General features: G+C 41.7%; 2 protein-coding genes across 4 annotated transcripts in view; one reads left to right on the top strand and one right to left on the bottom strand.

Moving 5' to 3' along the window:
• galnt7 (UDP-N-acetyl-alpha-D-galactosamine: polypeptide N-acetylgalactosaminyltransferase 7) overlaps nt 1-5,140 on the top strand; it is a 15,858-nt gene extending 10,718 nt beyond the window's left edge. For both annotated transcript variants that reach the window (XM_084555624.1, XM_084555625.1), the window contains exons 10-15: nt 899-1,014; nt 1,221-1,323; nt 1,424-1,522; nt 2,449-2,577; nt 2,714-2,744; nt 3,715-5,140. In XM_084555624.1, the coding sequence (XP_084411750.1) occupies nt 899-1,014; nt 1,221-1,323; nt 1,424-1,522; nt 2,449-2,577; nt 2,714-2,744; nt 3,715-3,821 (585 nt within the window). In that variant the 3' untranslated portion in view covers nt 3,822-5,140. The remainder of the gene's footprint in view (nt 1-898; nt 1,015-1,220; nt 1,324-1,423; nt 1,523-2,448; nt 2,578-2,713; nt 2,745-3,714) is intronic.
• The window catches only part of LOC311495929 (uncharacterized protein), a 24,718-nt gene extending 146 nt beyond the window's left edge, over nt 1-24,572 (bottom strand). The window contains exons 1-9 of one of the 2 annotated variants that reach the window (XM_084555605.1): nt 24,069-24,572; nt 20,460-20,563; nt 20,142-20,253; nt 19,030-19,184; nt 15,346-15,439; nt 15,146-15,261; nt 10,741-11,164; nt 8,889-9,566; nt 6,450-7,897 (exon numbers count right to left, since the gene is read on the bottom strand). In XM_084555605.1, coding sequence (XP_084411731.1) covers nt 7,827-7,897; nt 8,889-9,566; nt 10,741-11,164; nt 15,146-15,261; nt 15,346-15,439; nt 19,030-19,184; nt 20,142-20,253; nt 20,460-20,563; nt 24,069-24,363 — 2,049 coding nt within the window. In that variant the 5' untranslated portion in view covers nt 24,364-24,572 and the 3' untranslated portion in view covers nt 6,450-7,826. Of the gene's footprint in view, nt 1-6,449; nt 7,898-8,888; nt 9,567-10,740; nt 11,165-15,145; nt 15,262-15,345; nt 15,440-19,029; nt 19,185-20,141; nt 20,254-20,459; nt 20,564-24,068 lie in introns of those variants that run through there. The other variant, XM_084555606.1, reaches the window with a different exon arrangement.

Below are 24,572 nucleotides of genomic sequence, written 5' to 3'. Positions count from 1 at the left end.
GAGCAGATTCAGAGCAGTAACTGTGTGCTAAAATTTTACCACATTTACAAAGCCATGCGTTAGTGTTATGTACGTGTATAGATTATACATATGGAGTGCTCTTCCATATGTCTGAAGGCTCATTTCCACATTTGAAAAATGACAAAATAGCACAATTTAGCATTTTTTGTTGTCAGACACTGACAGCAGTAGTGTTGGTATTAGTAATCAGATGCATGTACTTGTGCCAGTGATAATTTAATCACCACCTTTAAGAAAGTGGTTACTGGTTAGTTTACAGTGCTTGTATACACTTTCCACAGAGTTTCATGACACAGGATGATATGTGCACAAACACTATAAAACAAATAGATGTGACCAATGTATAATCAACCAGGAAAATAATAAATCTATGAACTTTTTTAAATGTGTTTAGCATTTTGCAGATATCTGTGTAGACTGCAATATCAGACAATCCATGCAATGACTTGTTATGTTGCACCACATGCTCTACTCTAGACAGATGAGGGGAATCCAGTGTTTCCCACAGGATTTAATGGTTAACAAAAATCCAACTGGGATCATTTCTTGTGTGTGTGTGTGTTGTGGGTGTGAGGGTGCAGCACAGACGGGCTGTGCCAAGTTCAGCACAATTGCTGCATATCCTGTAATACCCCGTTGTAATAAATTATAGTGGTGTTGCTTAAATATTTTTATTCTGCCAAATCATATTGTAGCTAATGCTTTGCAGCCTGGTGTCAATACATAACTCTTATCAAGCCTGATGCATTGTAAGGATTATACACGTGGCACGTACTGTGAACGTTCCAAAACATATAGGCATATTAGCAAGTTAAAAACATAAGGTCTAACTCCGTCAGTCGTAACTAATCCAACTAAAACCTTTGTGTTTGTGCAGAATTATGTTCGTGTGGTGGAGGTATGGTGGGATGACTATAAGGACTATTTCTACGCCAGCCGTCCTGAAACACTCACTCTAGCCTACGGGGACATAAGTGATCTTAAACGCTTCAGGTACACACATGCAACAGAACTTTGTATTTATTTGTTATACATATTCAGTTTTATGTCTCATCATTATGTCTCTGTGTTAATGCATCCGTAAAAAACATCATAACACTTCATTTTGTCTTTGAAAGTAATGTTATGTGCTCAGTGCGGAAACAATACGTTTACTGGTTGTGAAGTAATTGTTTGTTTTTTGGCTGAACTTTTTTCAGGGAGGAACATCGATGTAAAAGCTTCAAATGGTTCATGGAGGAAATAGCATATGACATTCCAATGCACTACCCTCTTCCTCCTAAAAATGTAGAATGGGGGGAGGTAGGTACACACACACACACACGCAGACACACACACGTTCATAATTGTTAGACGGCTTATTTAAAAAAAATCTAACTATAATATCCCGTCATTTGTGCAGATTCGGGGCTTTGAGACGAGTTACTGTATTGACAGTATGGGACACACGAATGGAGGCAACGTAGAAATAGGCCCCTGCCACAGGATGGGGGGCAACCAGGTAATGAAACACTGCCGTATGGGGGGTGTTGCTTTCAAACTTGTAGTTCACTTCAGTTCTGGTACAGATGTTCTGGGCCTGATATTGTATGGTTCTGAAGTTAAGCCTGAATCTTTAGTCGGTTCACCCAAGAGGATGTTCACTGTGAGGCAGAGATGAGGACCCCAGACTCAAGTCAGACGCACATAAAGTTACATTTACTCTTGTAGTTGAACCTCTTGACTTGAAATTGCCTGATACTTTACACCAAATCCAATGATCAAAAAGTATGTTACTTAAAACTATATACTATACATGTTCTGTACCACAATCTGCTTGGACCACTGTGCAGCAAGGAACTGTTTAAACAAAGAGCTATGTTATGAGATTAGATTAGGCAATATTGTTAAAATACATTTGCGAAACCAGGTAGTAACATGCGTCTTGAGTGATCCAATCGCAAGTAGCCAGTGTAGAGCACAAGTGTGAACACGCCAAAGAAGTGCTCAGACCACATTTGGAGGTGAAATCAGATCTCTAACTGTTACTCAACATCAACTTAAATACTTAAAGCTGTATACGTGTGATTTCTTCACTCAGGATACACGTTAATACCGTGTCTGAACCCACCGTGTTCTAAAGGAAACCTCCACTTGAATGACATATATTACACATAATTGAATCTATCCATTAGCACGTATTATTATCAGACGTATCAAACGGTTTCTTTGTTGAAGAAAGGCCTCCAGTTCCAGTTGTGCCTAAATTCATGCTGTTTATGGAGAGGAAAAGGTTTCTGGTCTCAGTATGAGCTATTTCCTATAGGGCTCTGAATGCAGTCGTCCAACTCTTTGTAGCTTGTGGTCAGGTTTGGTCAGGTCCGAGGGCATAAGTCTGTTCTAGGAGACTGGTTTGGATACTTTGCTCACTGTAAACTCTATGTGCAGCTGTTCCGAATTAATGACGCCAACCAGCTGATGCAGTATGATCAATGCCTGACCAAAGGAGGTGATAATTCAGCAGTCATCATCACACACTGTGACCAGAACCAGCACACCGAGTGGAAGTACTTCAAGGTGAGACAGAGGGAAGCACGTACACACTCTATCACCTCAATGATCAAAACAAAACATTTTCTTTGTGACATTAACGGTGTGAATGATAAAACTGATAATTCCCCTGCTCTCCATGTTGTTCTTCTTGTCTGTCCAGGATCTCCATCGCTTCACTCACGTGCCAACGGGTAAATATCTGCACCATGTTTATCACAGGCGTTGGTTTTTAAATGATTTATACAGGCTGGCAACTGCTTTGGTTTGTTGCCAGAGAACAATAGTTGAATACGAGCGGTCGAAACTCCAATTTGTAGCAAAGAAAAAGAAACTATATTATTAGACCGAGCAGTGTTTCTGGTCGTGGCCTTCATGAGGGTCATCGAGAAACTTCCACAAATGAAAATCGAAATAACAACAAGCAGTCACGCACTGCAGGGCCACATGTGAATATGTGCAAAAGGTGAACTGAAAAATGCGAATGGTTTAAGGTCAGTTATTGTCCTAGGCTGGCCAAGAATGGGCCAGTGTTCAACAAAGGACATAGGTTTTCATATTTCATAGTATTCTCATTTAAAACTTTTCAGCTCTGAAGCTTTTTTGTTAATTTAACTTTATTTCTGACAAATCTATGAGCCTTGGGTGCCGTTGTTGTGGAGAAGTCAATCCGAGTATCAAACTGCATGAGCAGAAAATTAAAAACGAGTTGCTTCAGTTGTTACCACTATTTGGTTCAACAGCCACACAACTCCAGGAAACAAATAAAAAAAAAAAAAAAAAAAAAAAATGAAATTGAAAAGTAAACTTAGATCTTAGATTGGATCTTTTATCTTCACTATGAAGAATGTTTGTTGTGGTGTGACACTAGAAGGCTGGCATCAATTTCTAGTACTGAAATAAAATGTGAGTTGACAGGCAACAAAGGTCCAGCACAAATTATTACTCAGAGCAGCAAGTGTTTATTTATCGCGTAACATGTTTGGAAGGAATCTGATATATATTCTGTCTAAATAGCCTTATCAATGTGTTCTGTAGTTGGTCAACACTAGTGCTCAGTATATTTACTTTGTTTTTCTGAAGCATTCGAGGGAAAGTGATTTACATGAAGTCATGTAAATCACTACACTTTGTCATCTATTGCGTTTTGTGTTACCTATACAGGGAAATGTCTGGACCGGTCTGACCTGCTTCACAAAGTCTTCATATCAGACTGTGACAACAGTAAAACCACCCAGAAGTGGGAGATGAACAACATAGTGGCTGTATGAAGATTTCGAGGAAACCACTGAGAGCTAGGAGAGAAATTGATGACTGTATGGGAACATGCACTCCGAATGAGAGAGAGAGAAAGAGAGAGAGAGGGAAAGGGGGGGGGGGGGGAATCATGAAAAAAAAAATGTTTTTGATATGAGCCAGTGTACGTTCAACTCTAACAGTTGGACCAGGTTGTTTTCAGCCAAAACATGCCTATGCAGTTGTTGTCCTGGGTTATACAGCCACACTGAACACTCCAAACGGCAAAACGGCACTTGTCGATATAGAGACTGAAGCTACTGTTAACCGTTGGACAAACACTCAACTGGAGATATTTCGGGGTCTGTCTTTGTTCTTTATGGTGGTTCTGTTTACATTGTGTCTTTCTGTTTTTTGGGGCTCTCAGGTCTTTTCGAAACCACTACGTTGATTTTTGAAGTTAATCACATCAGCTCTGTTTTAAAGTCGTGATCCGTTCGGGGCGTTTTAAGTAAGTCGTTTTAATTGGGGAAGGATATGTTTCCATAATTATGTTTAAACAAGTGTTTTTGTATATGAAGCAAATCTGTTCAATGAGGAGTGAATGGAACAGGCAAAGGTTTGGACGTGTTGACTTGGTGGTGCTATGCCGATGTTCACAAAGTCCTGGCTTAGTGTTCTGTTTGTAGACAATCACATGACCATGTAAAAAAAAAAAATCAAAAACTGCTATTAGCATTTTTTTTTTTTTTTTTTCTGCTTTTCATTTTCCTTCCCAAATACATAAATTATGTTCTGTGGGCAAAGCACACTTCCTGTATACATCCTGAGTAGGCTGCAGACAAAAATGGCAATGATTTTTTTGTTTTATTTTTTTGTCCATAAAAAAACAACATAGTGTCCCCTGTTAAAGACGCACCTGTAGTCTGATGCTAATACAACAGTTTAATTGACCGCACAATACACCCTTGATTTTTTTGCCGTTTAGCTTCATGCTTCAAATGAACTCTTTCCATTTACTGGCACTGAGATGCTTCACATGACTAATGGACTGCCTGCCTTACTGACGGTCTTGATGAGCAAGCCAGTAGCTGACCAGTTTACTGTTACTGTTACTGTTTACCAGTTTAAAGTAACAGCCTGTCTGACAATGTGGTGGGGGGGGCGGTGGTGAGTATGTATGCAATGTTTTGTACAATGTAAATAGGATTCTTTCTACTGACGATCATGATGCATTTTGTGAAGGGCCTTGAATGATGTTGTAAATATCTTAACTTATAGCAGAGATTTAATAATATGGACCGGGCAGGGGGTGATTGAAGAAATAAAAGAGCAGACTTTTTTTTTGCTACGACCTCTCTGTGTTCTCTCAGTTATTGTTTTACTAAAGATGTTCAGATTAAGCTGGTTAAACGCTGTAAATTCAACCACGTTGCTTTAGGCTGCGTCAGAAAGCTTAATGTCACACCTGAAGAAATATCTTAAGGTAAGTTAATGAGTTGGATAAAGTTCCACACCACCGTGTTATTTGTGTGTTCTAGACATAGCTTAGCTCTATTTTGCTAAATACCCGTCCAGTTGTAATCTCAGTCCAATCTTAGTTGTAGTTATATGGATGATATAGTTAACATTTATGTACACATGTATGCACTTTTCAGTTCCATTGTCAATTTGGTGAGGAAGATGTAATCATATGTAGTAACAAGTTACAATACTTGGATGTAATAGAAGGAAAACAAAAAGCGCTATCAACGAGTAGTGCATATCAACAGAAGATCAGTATTAAACTGAAGGCAAGGCAAAAGTAAATGTATTCCCTTGATGATACTGTCAATGTCAAACTTGTTAGATTTACCCAAGTTGATGCTTTAATTCCATACTAGTCTACTTGTAAATTTATCTTCCTTCAGCCACATGTTTTGTTGCTTGTTTCTGGGATTGTCAGTTTTTACAAGCTGGAGAAAATCCAGGTTTCTAAAGGTGTTGCCTTGGTGACATGTATAAAAGTTGGAAAACTGTTGGAATTAAGTCACACGGTCCCTAAAGTAGTTGAACGCTAATTTTTTGCTAGTATTTTTCAATGTAAGCAACACGCTTTTTCATGTAAAATTTTCATATAAAGCCATTATTGCGTTATATGTAATTTTAGTCACATACTTAGATTGCTAAGTTAAGTAATAGAGTGGCAATTTTGATAAGAATTTGTGATTAGAATTTGATTGTGGGCGGCACAGTGCCGAGGTGGTTAGCACTGATGCCGGGTACTCCGGCTTCCTCCCACCGTCCAAAGACATGCTTGTTAAGTGGTGATTCTAAATTGGTCATAGGTGAGAATGTGAGTGTGAATGGTTGTCTGTCTCTCTGTGTTAGCCCTGTGATAGACTGGCGACCTGTCCAGGGTGTACCTCGCCTCTCGCCCAACGACAGCTGGGATAGGCTCCAGCAGACCCTGCGACCCTTAACAGGAATAAGTGGTTACAGAAGATGAATGAATTCATGAATGAATGAATGAATTAATTTGATTGTGAATTAACTTTTATACAAAGTGCTGAAACAGGTACTGCATTCTAGCCTGGAAGCCAACCTGAACAACCTGTACCTCACCCCCAAAATTATTGTTAGGGAAAGTTGCTCTGGAGTCGTCCCGTTGGGGAATTGTTGGGGAATTGTTGGGCCAATTAAACAATTTGGGGCTGGTTTAGGCATGCGATGATGGACATAGTACAAGAGGACGAAGTACATGGCATCTGAGCGCCATTGAATTGATTTGAAACTGGAAAGGAGCACTATTTACACACAAACTATTAAACCGAGTGGGTATTTCCAAAAAAAACAAAGCTGGAACTCACATGACTAGGGTCTGTTAACACCTGTAAGCAAAGAAAAGCATCCCCAACTCATGATAACGTGATCAGAGATTGTAGAAATTGTATTTGTTCAAATTCTGACCAAATATCTCCCCTTAAAAAAATCAAAATAAAAACTTTTATTAACAAAACGCATTACAATATGATCTGAACTTACTTTCAGACTCATTTTAATAATCATAATAGTCATTGTCACAGTATTGAGACATACATGTAGTAATGTATTCTTTCCATTTACTCCTCCTCAGAAACATGCTGAATAGTCACACTGCCCGTGTTATTTAAATGAATGTGGTACGGTTAAATTTTTGTTGTGTGGTCTCCAGTGGGGTAGTTAGCTGGTGGTGGCAACACACCAGGCAGTGGTGGAAGACACGTAATCATGCCACAGATCTCTGAATTATCTTTCTTTAATATGAATAGTATATAGTATAGTATTTTTGATTCTCCAGAACCCTCAGTGATCAATATTTCTACCGACAAACAACTTAGAGGAAGACCAAACAACAGTTTAGCCTATGCAGTACACGTCAAGTAGAAAAGACATTATGACCAGCAGTTTTCCAAACCTAAATTGTAACATCCGTGCAATCTTATTGACTATTTTGAACTGTGAAAAGTGTAAAATAAGTTTTAAAAAATCCTTGCAACAGTCAGCAGTAATGTGAAATACACATGTTTTGTAGCTAATGAGGTTTTAAGCTTTACAACCACTGGTTTTGTCTGAGAAGTAATGTAAAACACAACATTGTATTAGTGTGTTCAGACTACCAGTGAAAAAGCTGACAGGGATTTTCGGCAGAAGTCAGCGATGTGATATTGATATTGTATGACCTATGTCACCAATTAAAGTCAGTCTGCACGATTTGTTGACTTGTCAAAATAATTGCTTCACCAGATGATATAACAATGTCAACAAGAGCTTGGGCAACACTTAACTGGCAACTCGGCAGCAATGCTGTTTTGTAACTTTGTCATCTGTGGTGTGAACATTGCATCATGGCAATTCAGTTTTATTTGTGTAGAATCAATATCGGTCCAAACTGTCTCAAGAACCTTTACAGATCCCAGAGCCTGACACCCACAGATCAAGCACTTAGGTAACAGCGGTAAGGAAAACCTCCTTTTTAACAATAATAACTCAGCTCATACAAATAGAGGGACACATCTCCTTCATGCCAACCAGACAGAAACACCAAACCATAGGGAAGAGAGGAGGGGAGGAGCAGTAGTCATACATGCACCTGGATAAAGCATACGGTATGCAGCATGTAAACGATATACAAACAAGAGTACATGTAAACAGTTTATGCATATAGCATGGGTGATTGATAAAGAATAAAAAAGACTGGAGAATTATTCATGACATTTAGGTAGGAATTAGGGCTTTGAATGTGTTAATGGCACTAAAGAAAAAATATTGTTACAGAATTTGTAGTTTCGGAAATGAAAGTGATAAGAGGAGCAGAAAGCGCTGTGGCAAGCAAGCAGAATCTAAAGTACGATTACAGGAAATAAATTTACACTGCAGAAGGGCAGTTATATGCCCCGTAGAACAAGAAGAAGAAGAAAGAGAACCAGCAGAAAATGATAATGAAAGGACTCACTTGAACAGCAAGTTCCGCTTCAAAGCCCTGCCAGATGGTTTCTTTTAACAAGAACAAAATCACAGAGCTGAAGTGAACCGCCAAAAGAATACAGGTCTCAAACTTTACCTGCTAGCACACAGCAGATGCAGAAAAACACAATTGCTTGCTAACTACGTAAACATTTTAATCAACTGGCAGACCTAGTGGGAATAAATAACTGTAAGCAGTGAACACTGGGCAGGTCTGTGGGGGCCAGGACCGCAGATGAGAAACATGCATCTCCAGATGCTCACAGATAGCTGAGGGTTAATGGCACGTCATACAATGCCATACAGTAGAAGCACATGAATGCATAGTTAGAGAGAGAGGAAAGGTGCTCAGAGCATCAGCAGTATTAAGCCGGACTTTGAAAGTAGAGGCTTCCACAGGAGAGGATGCTGATAATTTAAAGCCCTCCCATTCTACAGTACTAAACTCAAGGTACACACAGGTAATCCTAAAAAGCATTTTATTTGGGGCACTCACATTGTTTCTCAATGTGTACCACTACCGCGACACAATGAAGAAATGGCATGTGTGTGTGAAAATGACACGTACACAGTAACAGCAATCTCGTTCCTCAGTCATTAGTGCATTTCTAACCCACCACTGGCGTGTGATCCGCAGCCTGTGGCAGACTGCTTGTGCGTCCTCAGGTTGCAAATCCAGGCAAACCTTTTCCCGCACTGGTCACAGCTGAAGGGCTTCTCCCCCGTGTGAACTCTCTGATGCTTCTTCAGATTCCCGGCCTCCGAGAAGCGCTTCCCACAGGTGTTGCAACGGAAAGGTTTCTCCCCCGTGTGGACTCGCTCGTGGGCTTCCAGGTTGGACAGTCCAGGGAAAGCCTTGCCGCAGGACTGGCATACATAGCTCTTCCTGCGCATACCAGCCATATTGCCGGAAGCCTGGCCTTTATTGTAGTGACCCAGAAAGCTGGCTTTATGCTGTGCGGCGATGGCTACCTCAGTGCCAGGCAACTCTGCTGTGGATCCCCTGATGGGTAAAGAGGCCTGTGGAGCCATAGTCCTACTGGTTGAGCTGATACTAGAGATCCTTTTTATATTACCACCCTTAGTGTTACTGACAGAAGTTCTCTTGGAGGACAATAGGCTCCGTGCAGAGGGAATGCCCTGTTGCTCCTGAGAGATCTTGTTGACGTTAGAATGAGTCTGCAGCAGCTGAGCCCGTGCACTTTTCATCAAGGCTGGAGTACTGCTCCATGGATGCTGTGAAGACAGAGCCTGCAGCCTCAAGGGTATGGACATGGAAACCCCAGTAGACAGGTCTGGGAGCAGAAAAAAACAAGGAGATCTGATCAAGCACTAGAAAGGACAGCTGAGGGCTGACATATGCTTCGCTATACATTTTTACATGCGCACAACATAATAGTACCAATACCAGATTTTCCTTTTTCTTCTGATGCTCCCACATCTTAATAATTGAGATTGTTATATTACACAAGAATGCAGCAGCTGTCTTGACACTGTCTCTGACACTGTACTTGCTCTTGAGATTGATCACTGAGTGAAGTAAAAAATAATGTTTTGTGCAAAACCAGTGACTTATTAAACATCTCTTATAAAGAAATGAAATGTGGGTTTTATATACAGTCCTTTTAAAACTGCTCCTTATAAAACATATTCGAAAAAGCAACCATCTTGTCTTTGGTGCCTAGATAACACTGATTCACATGAGCAACAATACAAGGAACATTTGCTTTTTCAATCATTTATTGAAAGAAACAAATGATAATATAATATAAGTGATATTCTTCTGTGGTAGTAGACCCTCGGCCTTAGAAGCAAGTATTGTTCCGGCTTATTTTAGTTTTTTTGTTGAATTGTCAACCAGCCTGACATCTGGTTTATGAAAATTTTGAATCATTCTTCTGTGCAAAATTCCTGCAGTTGCGAGTTTTTGCAAGTGCTTTTGTTTTTCATTTCTGCCCAATTATAAAATATACTAAAACATCAAATCTTTTTTTTTGCCTTATCATATTTATTACAAGGCACTGTTTCAAAGTTCCATAAGACATCCTTTTTTAAAAATATACATATATAATCATTGAATAGGATAATACAACGTGAACACCTTTGCATTTTAGTAAAGGTAGTACTGTACTTTTTGTCAGCCTTCAGTAGATACAGACTGTAGCTTTGGATCTAAAGGAAATCGTTTTGGAAAGAGTGTCCATGTCTCTTATGTCGTCTACTAATTAAATTACACACAGAGTCTGCCATCTATCATATAAATGACTGATCAGCTCCTACTTTAACTAGGAGCTTTGTGGCTTCACAATGGGCATGTAAGATTTGTAAAATAATACAAAGAAAAGGGAGGTTTAGTATCACACACAGCCGCTTCTAATCAACATTAATAATACATTAATAATAAAAAACAGAGGTTGTATAAGAAATACATGAAGCCTGGTATACCATAGTACAATAGAAAGTGGTTACCTTGTGACACAGAGCAGCCGATAGCAGAGGAGAAAGTTTGCCCATCATTTACCCTTGGCGCTGAGGAAACTGAAATGTGTGGCGTCTGAATCACCTGCTGAGATTGTGGTTGGTTCTCTATAATAATAACTCCATCCTGGTCAGATTCCGTTAAGTCATGAGTGGTGAAAGAGCATGGAGGGCCAGTCGGGGCTGATCCAGATTCATTGTTAGGGGCCCAGTGGGTGAATAAGGTTTCGAGATCAAACAGGGAGTATTCAGAGCTCAGAGGGTTGTTGTTACTGGTTTTCTGTTGCTGCTGCTGCTGCTGCTGCTGCTGCTGTGTGGTAGGGTTGGGTGGAGTGTTGGTGTCAGGTATGTGCTGGACTGCCACTACACTTCTGGAGTCTTCTGATACCACAGAGGTCAGGTGAGGGGCTGCAGACTAGGAAAGGAGAGGGAAGGGGGGACGGGGACGGGGGACAAAAAAAAAAGAGGCCATGTTTTAATGACTTAAATCTCATCAGGTTCAAGGACTGTGTGCATATCTAGTTTGACATTTACAGAAATCTGTTTTCCACTTTTTTGCAGAGCATCTTACATGTAAAGAAATTGTAGAAAATCACTATGATCGTAGCCAAAATAATAAATTGCAAGAAGCCAGAGCAAAACTGAAAGCAAAATCAGTTCAAGCCTCAATACTTCTTAGGCAGAATTTTTATTGTTCTATGTCTGTTGTCTATAGTTTTTTTTGTGACAGTTTTTCTTCCTCATACAGTAACAAGTGTACTTGTTTTCCACACTAGTAAACGTTAAGTGCCGTTTTTATCCTGTTGTGCCCAGGCACATGTCCTTAAATGACACCAGGTGACACGTTTTGCAATACAATCACACAGTCAGCTGAGGCTAAGGTTACTGGGTGGTATGCCATTTTTAAGCTGTTAGCAAGAAGTAGCATCCTAAATGCTTAGACGCTTGTGGCTGTACAAGTCCCTGGTTTGACGTAGAGAAGATAAGAGTTCATGACGGCTTTCAGCTTCACTCTCATCTTCTTCTCTGTCACTGCTTCTGTCCAGGTCCACTCCTGCGACAGATCTGGCCTACCTCACCAGTTTGTTGGCACCACCAAGTCCTAGTGGCGTCATCTCTCTGCTAGTACAATACAGGAAAGAAGATGATGCTGACAAATACAGTCTGCTCTGTCCTTTCTGAGTTGTCTTGCCCGTCCCGTCTGTTGTCCAGTTGTAGGTGGAACTTGTAGGTGTCCGAACTTTCCACCACCTCCCCCCAGATGGTGACATGGGCGCCTTCCTGATTCGAGGACGTACACCACAGATTCATTGGTTTTCCCAATGTTATGCCGTAGATAGTTGTCGCACCATCCAATGATGGTCTCTGTACGCTTCCTCCCTATTGTTTGTAATACAGCTGACAATGGGTGAGCAGTCATAGAACTTCCCTAAGTGGTAAGTTCCTGGGTTACAACAGAAGTGTGAGGGTGACAGTACTGTTCCCTGGGGTGTACCAGTGTTGCTAGTTAATGAGTCCGATAAACAGCCTTGCAGTTGGACACAGTGTACCCTGTTGGTAGTCTGTAATCCAGGTCACAAGATAACATCTACATTACAGAGGGCTTCTCACCCAGCTGGACAGGCCGGAAGAACATGATCCATACAATGCTCTGTGGCTTCTCTGGGGGCCTGTAACCTCTCTCGAGTAGGTAAATGATGGGATCTTCTACATCAATGTCAGTCTGGTACACAAGCTTTTGCTCACCAGATGACTAAGGTGCTGTAGCACCAGTCTCTCAAAGGTCTTTGTGACATGTGATGTTAAGGCCACAGTGCTGGGACGTCTGATCTTGGGGCCTTTCAGGCTTTGGGCACCATTTTCAACCTCAAGAAGAAATAAAAATAGATGCAGGAACACTCTTCTTGCTGCTCCGCATACTCCTTGAACAACCTCGGGCTATCTGTCTGGACCTTTGGCCTTGTTGATAGCGATCTTTGAGTCCACCAGGGTAGGTCTCACCTTGCTGGTTGTGACGACAATGGTGGTTGTGGAGGTTTTGATGGTGGGAATGTTTTTTGCAGTACATTGTTCAGTTTAAAAAGGAGTTGAGAGGGACTAACCCTAACCGTAACCCTGGTCTGGTCTCTCTTGGTGAGAGAAGTCATAGACGTCTTGGTGGTCTCTCTCACTAGTCTCCTCCATGCACACTCACTCAGTTTCTGAGGATGGCCTGCTCTAGGCAGATTTGTGCCACTGTCCTTTCATTTCTTAATGATGCATTTAGCTAAACTCCAGGGTATGTGACTTTTAGTGTTCTTTTGTCTTCTGACTAACTAGATCTTCCGGACACAGGCGTCTTTGTACCACAGCCACTTGAGACACATTAACTGACCACTTGAGATTCAGGTCACTTATTGTAAGACTGCTTTTTGGGAACACTATTAAACTAGGTCAGTCAAAAGGGGGTGAAAAAGTACTGAAATTACATATTTTTAATTAAGATTGAGGCCAACTATGGATGGATTTTCCTATGTTGTCCAGGTTCTTTCTTCAGCTCAACTGCAGAAAGATTCAGGCCTTTACCTGAACCAGGTTCTAATTAAAGTATACACCATATATAACAACAGAGTCATGCCAATCACATCACTCCACTTTTCTCATTTTTGCTGTTAATTCATAATTTTTTTCCAATGCTTCGCCTTCATTTGTTTCCTGAAAGCAAATTTTACATTATAAGGCTTCTGCTTAAGGGGCTTAATTTCCTGGTAAGTTTGTAAATGTGCAAACTCTATTCTACCATGCAAACATTTGTTTAACATAAGCCAACATTTGTTTAATAAAACCCTTTCTGCACAGATTCTTCACTAAAAAAAACATCAAAATCCATCCTTCTTTGATAGACTTTTATTTGAAATTTGTTGTTTTTTTAATGTCATTTCAGAAATTACAATCAGTTACTGAATAAAAACTGTATTTCTGCACTGAGCACAAACTGAGCAGAAGAGTGGTGAGTATGGCACGACTGTATGTTGTACTGAGGAAAACTGTGCTGCGAAAATGGATATGTTGCCATGTGGGCCATTAAAGTACAGTTAATTGCACAGAAAATTTACAATAGACTGGATAAATATCTATATATTTACCTATGTTGTTTAGAATAGTGAAAAGATTGATATGTGGTTTCTCTTTAAACTTCTCGAGAGCTTTGACTGACGTTTGGTAGACCTTTAACGGTACACAAAATTCACAGTTCTGTACATTTTTAGTAAGTGAGTAATAAACTATAAAATGTGATTTTTTTTCCATTTTATTTTGACAAATGTAAATGCTTAACTGTGGGTCACTGGCCATTATTTCAACTCTAACAGTTAAGGCACTAAAAGGCTGGCATGCTGTCAGAAAAAAAAAAAATGAAGTTACAAAAATGACAGTTATGAAGACACAGCCACCTTGTCTGCATAAACTTTACTGAACTGTCCTCATCGAATGACCCATACAGTGTGAGCAGAGAAGTTGCAGGTTAAAAAAAAAAGAAAAGATGCCAGTACATAAATATACTTCTGGTACTAATCATTTGGTACCAGAATGTACCCACACTAAGAAAGTCTCATCCCAAACAAAAACATCTGAAAAAGTTGCATGAATATACTTTACATTCAGTACTAATATTCATTTGTATACATTCAGTATGTAACAGTACCCAATAGCCAGACTACAAGGATTAATTTCCATTAGGCCCCTATGGCTCCAGAACAGTGAGCCAGACGTTCAGAGACACAATAACAGAGCACGTTAGGTGTTCCATCTAAGATGTTCCTGAATGCATGCCTGTCTCTTGTGGGTGGTGTCTCTTCTGGTGCTTTTTCAGATTGCTGGGGTCAGAGAATCTCTCGGGGCAGAGAGAGCACTGGTACGGTCTCTCCCCCGTGTGGATATTCTTGTGGATCTTTAGGTTCCAGAACTGGGAGAATTTTTTCCCGCAGATGATACAACCATAGGGCCTCTCTCCAGTGTGAGTCCTCAGATGGGATTCTAAATTTGCAGGGGAGCGGAACCCTTTCCCACAAAAACTACACAAGTAAACCCTCCTCATGGGGATTTTTTGACCCTGAACAGACAGCTGCCCCGCCTGCATCTGACCTGACTCCTGACTGGGGCTCGACTCTTCTGACAGATCAATAATGGGAAGCTGCTGTTCTAAGGAAAAGGTGAGGAGGTCTCTAGGGCTTTCAACAGACGATCCCCTTTTGACTGAATTTTCTACAAACAAACCCTTCCCAGAGCTGAGAGGCTCTGCTCCAATGTGTGAGCTGGGCAGGTATGAGAGGGGAGCACAGTGTGAGGATGGCCCTGGTAGGCTGTCACCATAAATACCCCCCCGGTTAGTCCACAGCGAAGAATGTCCATTGCTGACCTCTGAGAAGCCTCTCCTAGAGTCCTGCGGGTCGGACAGCTGACTGGAAGATGTGTGTGTGGTTTCATCAAATGGCAGCACTCCTCTGTAGTCATCTGTACTCGACTCCACCAATCCTGGACACGCAGAAAACTTGTGAAAACTCCAGTCTAATTTGCTTTGTCACTGCCCAGGAATGTATTTCTATTTATTTTACTCACCCTCTTGTATGCTGAGGCCTGTCTGGTTCGGAGTTTCTGTTGCCAAGTTCACCTCCTCCACCTTCACCAGCACCACATCTGGCTCTTCCTCCTTCTGCACACACAAGAAAGGCATTACTACACCAGATGCACATGGAAGCGCAAAATACTTAGTACACTCTGTATGAATGAAAACTGAAAAGAAGCAATTTCAGTCCAAAATAAGAACACGATCATGATCTTTGCTCAAGCAGAGACGAACCCAGAACAGAGCTGATATTAGGCGTACACGTCGGCAGTTAAAGCAGAGTACATAACATACTCATTCATTCATTCATTCATTCATTCATTCATCTTCTGTAACCGTTTGTCCTGTGAAGGGTTGCAGGGGGACTGGAGCCTATGCCAGCTGTCATCGGGCGAGAGGCGGGGTACACCCTGGACAGGTCGCCAGTCTAAACTTAACATACTGTGTCATTTTTTTCAATCTACTTTATAATGAACTGACGTGTATTCTTTGAATTAGATATGTTGTGTACTTTGCTGAGGCAAAGCGTCGGATGCAGTGGTGTAAAGCACGCCACCACTGGACTAGAGCAGCGGAGGCGCGTTCTCTGGAGCGACAAATCACCCTTCTACAGCTGGCAATCTGATGGACGAATCTGGGTTTGGCGGTTGCCATGAGAACTGTACTTGTCAGACTGCATTGTGCCAAGTGTGAAGTTTGGTGGAGGGGTGTGGAGTTGTTTTTCCAGGAGCTGGGCTTGGCCCCTTAGTTCCAGTGAAAGGAACTCTGAATGCTTCAGCATACCAAGAGATTTTGGACAATTCCATTGTGGCGTATCCTGATGCCACTGTGAGTTCTTCAGCAGAGAATCAATCAGAGAGCGATGATGTTTTGGTTGTTTTATTTCAGAATCACAACACATTCACACATCATTCGGTGTCGTTCGCAGGCATACTCTCTGTTTCACGCTGCCGGCAGCCGTGTGCGTCTCTCTTGGTGTCGTGTCTCATCTTCTCCTCCAGGTCCAGCACGCTACTGTGTTAAAAGGAGAGAGTGATTAGCCCAACAGGATGCGGGTGTGCCAATCGCTATCTCCTGAGCCCTCTCCTGCAGCCGATGCACCACGCCCCCTCCACATCTATGCTCCCAACTTTGCGGGAACAGTTTGGGAATGGCCCCTTCCTGTTCCACCATGACTGCGCACCAGTGCACAAAGCAAGGTCCATAAAGACATGGATGAGCGAGTTTGTTGTGGAAAAACATGACTGGCCTGCACAGAGTCCTGACCTCAGCCCGATAGAACACATTTGGGATGAATTAGAGCAAAGACTGTGAGCCAGGTCTTCCCGTCCAACATCAGTGTCTGACCTCACAAATGCGCTTCTGGAAGAATGGTCAAAAATTCCCATAAACACACTCCTAAACCTTGTGGAAAGCCTTCCCAGAAGAGTTGAAGCTGTTATAGCTGCAAAGGGTGGGCCGACGTCATGTTAAACCCTATGGACTAAGAATCGGATGTCAGGCAGATGAGCGTATCCTTTTTGGCAATATAGGGTATATTGAGGACTGAATAAATGAAATAAGTGTTTCTGCAGAACATAGAGTGAAAGGTGTCATCACTTTTTCCTAGCCTACATTTGTGTGAAATGTTTTTGGCATCTAAAAATGTGTGAATAACAAATTCTAAACAACTCATCGATGAGTTCAAGTTGACCTTTATCCTTAATTTGAAGAAATTCCTCCAAGGTGTCTCTGAGATAATATGTTCACGGGGGGAGCTGTGGGCACGCTTTTATGAAGCGTCTGAAAAACGATCCGTGCGTTTGAGGTTAAAATATCATGTTTTATTCCACTACTGAAATGTCACATACAAAAAGTGAAACATTTCAACAGTAATATTCCACCCCTTGACAATGGTGTCACACATTTACAGTGAGTACATGGATACCATCTTCAGACACAGTAACTAACTGCATACTTCTGACTTAAAAAAAGGTTTTGCTATTAAAACCTATGAAAACAACTGGATAAGTGAGATTAGCGGTCTTTAGCATCATCATTTTTGTTGCCTAGTCTGAGTGACGCCTGCTCAGTTTCAGTCAGCTGAACTGGGTAATCTCTATGTGGCTGCAGAGCTCTACTGTTGTCTATCTTTGTCTATATCAACTAACCAGTCAAACTGATTAACTCACAGGGTAGTTTATTTTGACTCTATACCACATACACTGTCATACTTCCCTAAATACTCGTTACAACATCAAATACAGATCAGCCGTAGGAAGTAATCTGAACTAATATACCACTTCTTCCTATATGAATAACATTTGATTAAAAACCTACAAGTGTTTTGGAGGAATTTCCTTGGCCATGTTAAATATAAAATGAAATATTGCTGAGGTTTTATATACGCATTAAGTAGAAAACAATGCTCCACAAATAGGGGGGTACTAAGAAACAGTATCTGGATCTGCACATGAAAACTGAAAACTTAACTTTAACAGAACAGCATGTCTAGACATAGCTAAGAATTCTGTCTGCCACGTCAGTATTTTGTTGTGTAACAGGAGAGGAACACACGAAATGTGTCACTTCCAACCAACACGTTCATCAGATTCAAATCTGCATTTGGCTAAACTCCTATAAAAAAAAGTATTTTTTTTCCCCAAAGATACCTAAAAGATAAATAACATTCAGGGTATTTTGTTTTAAAATTACTTTGTAATGGACCTCAAACTATAATCTATACAGAACTTATCTGCAGACCTATGAGATATGAGCTGTGTCTTTTGTCATTTCTCTAGTTGCAGAGTTGCTGATCATGGTTTCCAGTATCAATATGTATAGCCTAGTCAGTGACTCGGTATCATGTCATGTGTCTGAGTCCAGCTACACAAGTGAATTTCTCTGATGGTTTTGAAGAGTTCCAGCAGAGTCAATCACTATGTGAACATTTAGAAATGCTCACAACTTATACTAATTCGGTTAAGCAAAAAAAAAGCCTTGACTTTTTTTCTAAATCATTACATCCTATGGCAGACGTCATGTAAGAAGACAGTTCATTTATGTCCTTTATCCTCTTCGGTATATATTTCAGGGTGGTTCTTTTGCTGGTGTGTTTTCAAGTTTCTTATCCAGGCGAATCCCCGGCCACACATGCCACAACTGTACGGTTTCTCCCTGGTGTGCACTCTCTGGTGTTTTCTCAGGTTCCCGGCCTCTGAGAACATCTTTCCACACGTGGAGCAGCTGAAAGGCCTTTCCCCCGTGTGGACACGCTGGTGGATTTCCACTTTCTTGGGCCGGTTGAAAGCCTTACCGCAGTAGTTGCAGACAAACAGCCGTTCATTCCCGGCTACAGCAGGTGCTTTGCTGCTGTGGCGTGAGGCCTGGGACAGGGGGAAAGCGGAGCCGTGACGAGTCCAGCCGTTCGCGCTCAAAGAGGTTGATGGGAAATCGGCCGCTGCCACAGAGTATAAACCAGACACCCTCCTACCATCCGCCTTTACACCCGAGAGCTCGTCAGAAACATCCTCAACCAGTGAGTTACTGTTTTTATCATCGTCACATAACACATCAAACTGTGAGTCACTGCAGCCATCATCAATATACTGCCGTGGGTTTACTGCTTCCTGCAGTGGGTCTCTGCCCCGAGCAAAGGCACTGTGTTCATACTTAAGGAGAGGAGAGGAGCCACTGACCTCCACTCCTCTACTGCTGCTGCTGCTGCTGTTGGTAAACCTCGCCCTGCTGGTCTGAATCTGGATCTGGGATTGGCTTGAAGTGGACCGGGTATCCTGCAGCTCAAGGCTGGGCCTCTGACCGGCGGCTCCGTGAGGGACATGTTCCAGTACTCCTTCAGAGAGAGAATACAACAGTCATGTCACAGTTAAACAGCGTCTCTTGACACGTAATATTGAGGCTCTATAAGGTGTGGCAAGTGACAATGACAACATCCAGCCAAGTGAAGAACACTGCAGTAGGTAGGGCATCATTATCCAAATCTACCATAAGAAGAGGACTTACACAGGGTTCACTACGTCCTGCAACCTTGGGGATGGCGATATACTAATTCAGATTTTTTAATTTGAATTTTAGCTTTGGATCAATATGGAAAGTGTGTAAATTGCAGTCAAGATTAGCACTCGCTCTGTTGTCACTCGCTGCCGGCTCATCTGAGGTTTACCAGTCTTCAGCCGCTGCAGATGATAAAATAATACCATGTGATATGGAAATACCCTAGAAATTCAGATCAGGAAAGACATGGTCCCGATTCAAACAGGTGAAAAACACATGAGTAGAGGGTTTGCCGGGGAAGCGAATCTCAAAATGACGACTATAAGGGACTGTGTAATTACTTTAGCTAACCATGACTTGCAGACGCATAAGTTACTTAAAAGGCAGTAAACTCTGCCTCTTGCTGCATTCTGTATCTTACAACACATTGAGTGTTGCCAGAGAAAACTCTGACCTTGGTAGATTAAGTTATCGGAACTGCAGTGACGGTTTCCCTTGTGGTTGGTTGACTATTTTTGGATCTAACCGTTTGTAGCGCAGGACTGAAACAACAGCTCTGGTGACGGTTCCAAGATAATAATACAATCTGCAACTGCAATATTCACCTGCTAGTCAAGCAACTCAGCACGAGCTAACGAGGCTGACAGAAAATGCATTATAAGATGGGAAGACATGCATGGAGTCAACACACACACACACACACATAACTGCAGGTGCAGACAGCCAAGTCCTGGCAGATATGGGAGGTGTTTGTAGCAGACAGTTTATTTGGAACTTGAATTTCCTCTGTACTCACCAACATCTCCCAGAAGCGGCACGTCTTCCGCAGATTCTTGTGACATGTTAGCCTCCACCTTCTCCTCTTTCACAAGCAACGGCTCTGTCTCCACCAGCTGCACATCAGGAGACTGCACAACGAGGTAGGGTTGTCACTTTCGTCAGCCAAAACCAGTTTCTCAATGACACAGCTACTATACATGCCACGATTCAGAAAAGGTCTCCAGCAAAAACTTCTCTGCAGTTTAACGTCCAGTTAAGTTTCCATTGGTTCCTAGTTAAAGCCTAATGTCTTCAGTCTTCGGTATTCATAGTGACCGCCTCGTGGTGTGCTTACCTTGCTCTGGATATGCTCGGAGAGGACTGGCTCTCTGGTGGCATCCCTAGCAGCAGCCCTACCGGACCACAGAGACACATCCACGTGCTGCGAAAACACGCCACCTACAAAAAAGGAGAGCAGATGTTTTAAAGGAGATACCTGACTAAATCCAATAACATTGCTGCTTAGGAATATTAGTTCATTACTGATTCATTCACACAGCTGCAAGTGAATGCTAACGCTGTTTATTTAGAAAGTGGTGAGATGGAAAAACACTCAAGCCGTTTCCTGCATTCATTGGTCACAATATCTCAACTATAGAAATGCTATAGAAGCAATTAACACCAACAATTAGTCTTTTGTGTCTTGTGTTTCAGTGGGTCAGAAGTATACATACCATGTATGTGGCTTAGGTATATATAGACTTCTTACTTCAACCGTGCTCTTATTTATTCTTACAACAGAAACTTATGCATACTTTTCTACAATGAATACTTTGAATAATGTTGTTTTATACACTCTCAATCCCCCATGTATCATGCATCACCTCATATCATGTACTCTTGTTTGTATCACGTTTACATGCATGTATGCTTTATCTGGACGCAATTTATACGTTTGCTTTTGATACACAACGATATCGTCTCCTCCACTCCCCTGCACCATCTCCCTCTTTTGTTTCTGCCTCTACCCAGCAGGCCTCAAGCAGATGGGTCCCTGGGTTCTGCTCAAGCTTTCTTCCTCTTTAAACGGAGTCTTTCCTCGCTTCTGTCGAGTTAGTGCTTGCTCTGGGGGCTTTGCATTCTGGGTGCCGTAAAGCATCTTGAGACACTTGGGATTGCATTCGACACTATGTAAATAAAACTGAATCATAACTGGATGTATTTGTATTAAAGGAGAGACTTAAAAAAATCCTGAATAAACATCTAAAGGCAATTTTCATAATGCCACAGATTAGACACTCACGGCACTTTTTGAGCGCGGCATGACACACACACAAACACACACACAAACACACACACACACACACACACACACATATTCAGACAGCAACGAGGCAGCGGTGGGGACTAGATGAAGCGCAAGCAGCTATTCAACAAGCTTAAACATGAAACAGCGTTTTTGTTGCCACTGATCCTATCTCGAATGTTTTAGTTGTTGAGTAGCAGCCGACCCAATCTGATTGCACGTCAGTCAATCAAGTGTAGGCTTGTAATGCTGGAGAGCTGAATAAACTGGAAATGCATTAGGAAAAACAAAAGACTCCATCCAAGCTACTCCTTAAAGCTTTTAAATTTATTTCATTGTGCAAAAAGTATATTGGCTCGTATAACAAAAAACCAAAACGGCTAATAACTTAAATAACTTTCAAACTATCTTCATACAGCTCTGAAGTGAATATAATTTGAAGATATAAATAGCTGTAGGAGACCCACAGAGCTCATTAGTATCTATTGTGGATGTTTCTCTCTTTGGTCCAGACAAAACTCAACAGTGATGAGGGAACAGGAGGGAAACCAACACCATCACACTTTTGTTAAACGGGCCTTAAATATTTCCTTCAGACACCAGCAGATTAGCACACTGCTCAACAACAACACAATGTCAGCGTTTTTTGGCTCATACGTGTCACGCTGCGTACCCACAGCAGTATCTGTAAACGGCTGTCTCACTTAGCCACACATTTCCAAATTTGACAGCCAGTGTTGCTCTTCTCTAGCAGCCTGCATGCAGTGAATCCACATCAGTGGCAGGAGGACGACAGAGGTGTTTTCATGTCAAGAATATTATTTGTTTTCTTGGCATTTTACATTTGTTCCAGAGATATATTAAAGGACAACTCCGGCGCAAAATGAACCTGGGGTTAATAACACATGCGTACCGAGTTAAACCGTTCTCTGGTATTTGTTTTCATGAATTTGTTTTGTTAGTCAAATGTGACCAGTTTTCTTGCAAACCACTAACTCTCTTCGTTCAGTGCTTCTCTATGCTCTCAGTGCTTTCTTCCGGCAACAGACAGTTCAGTTTCCCCAAGATGGCGCCCGCCTGGATATGCGAGCCAGACATGAACGGTACTGTATTCCTTTTTTAATAAACTGCCTGTATACTTGCAAAGTTCTCAATGCTTCGGTTTACATGTAGAGACCCTAGTTATGCTACCGTGTAAGTGTGGTGATATTGTGAGCCTTGTTAGTGGTATAGAAATAGCGATTTCTTTTTATGTGTCGGTGTGCCCCGAAGGCTAGCGTTATACGCTAAATAGCGGTTTGCAAGAAAACTGGTCACATTTGACTAACAAAACAAATGCATGAAAACAAATACCAGAGAACGGTCGAACTCGGTACACATGTGTTATTAACCCCAGGTTAATTTTGCGCCGGAGTTCCCCTTTAATAGCGTTTGTAACACTGACTGTCGCTGCTGCTTTGTAACCCACATTTTATTAGTCTAAAAGAAAAAAGATAAAATTCTAACACCACCTAAAGGTGCCAATAAGGAGCCTCAACACAGAGAGAAACAATGCATCCACTAGGTTTTTATATCGCAAAGTCATATCATCATAGCAGTCTTGAACTATGTTAATCACATGATTTCACTCATGCATGACACACGCTGTAGTCCTTTATTACTGTCAAAACAGAAAACATATGTATAAAGCCAATGTCCCAGAGGCTTATAACACATTCAACTGTGTGGCTGCAGAAGCAGAAGCCGTTATAGGCCAACTTCAAACTGTAACTGTAAGTTTGTTTATAGTGTTTCTCGGCTTACTGCATCCATAGCTATTACCTAATTGTTAATTGTCATGGGACTTATACTCTGTTGGCATGTGCAAGAGACATTCAACTCTCGGCTGTTGCAGAAATATTAATAGTAACTAAGGCTACAAACACTGTGCCAATTGCAGACAAAGCACTGGCCACGACCACAGAGGACTATGTGCTGCTGAATCGGTGGCGATTTATCACTGACCACATACACTGTACTTAACCTCCAGTCAGTTGTTGACATGGAGGATGCAGATGTTTTATTCTACCTGTTAAATATCAAAATGAATCATATCTGAAGGAAGAAGACCGAAAGAAGCGGACTAGTTCAAGGCGCATGGGAAATCCCAGCTCTTTAAAACAGTTGCACGTTTTAAGCTCATATTATGACCGCACATTTTACAAAATTTAAAAAAATAATAACAATAATTTCTAACTGATGTATATTTGAGTAGTAATAGTGTGTGTATTCATCCTCATTCTTGCTCTTTACTCTGCTGCTACTTAAAATTTTACCTTTGTTTTTGTTTATAACAAAAAAGCTGACTGGGGAAACTTTCTCGTTCCTGTACAAACGGCAATAACGTCTATTTTATATTTTCTCAACTGCATTAATCCTCGTCGTTTTAAATGTTTCATTTGTGCACCTAAATTTGACCAAACCTGGTCAAGCTCGACATGCAGCCATCTCCCACCGAAATAAAGAAACTTTCCAAATGCACCCTGGAAGAACACATCTACCAGTAGCCTATGAACTCCATAGAAACTGGAGTAAAGCTTGTCCTTGTTCTCTGACCGTGCTGACTTTAAACCCTGGCTAAACTCGACTCACTTTTATTATTTTTAAATATAACCTTACCGGTGCAAGGCGAGGACTCCCGGGGCTTGTCGCCGGGGTGAATGTGCACCCTTGGTCGGCTGCTGTTCATGGCGCTCTCCCGGAGCCTCCTCTCGGCATTTCCCCGAGCCATCTTCAGCTCCAGGAGGTGCAGCTTCCTCTTCAGAGCCTTGTTCTCTCTCTGGCACTGAGACATCTGTAGACTCACCACGGCGTAGTCGTCGTCCACCAGCTTACAGATCTCGGCCACCGCTGCGTTAGCCAGGACCTCCATGATGGAGGCCAGCTGGGTCTGGAAAGCCAGACGACTGGACATTGTTCCCAGTCCTCTCGCCGTGTTCTCCGCCTTTTAAAATAAAGGTTGCTTTCTTTTAGCAGGATTAGGAAATAATGGAAGCGTGGTCACACCATCACAGCAACAGCGGGGGTACGGTGTGTTTCAACGCAGAGAAGTAAACGACGGTTGAAGCTAATGAGCTAAGAGAGCCTTTCCTCTGTCGACCAGAGGCGATCGCAAACATAAGA

This window comes from Chelon labrosus (assembly GCF_963514085.1).
Source record: "Chelon labrosus genome assembly, chromosome: 2".
Taxonomy (NCBI): Eukaryota; Metazoa; Chordata; class Actinopteri; order Mugiliformes; family Mugilidae; genus Chelon; species Chelon labrosus.
The sequence above is the reverse complement of the archived record's forward strand: the minus strand, read 5'-3'. Positions and strand labels throughout refer to the sequence as shown.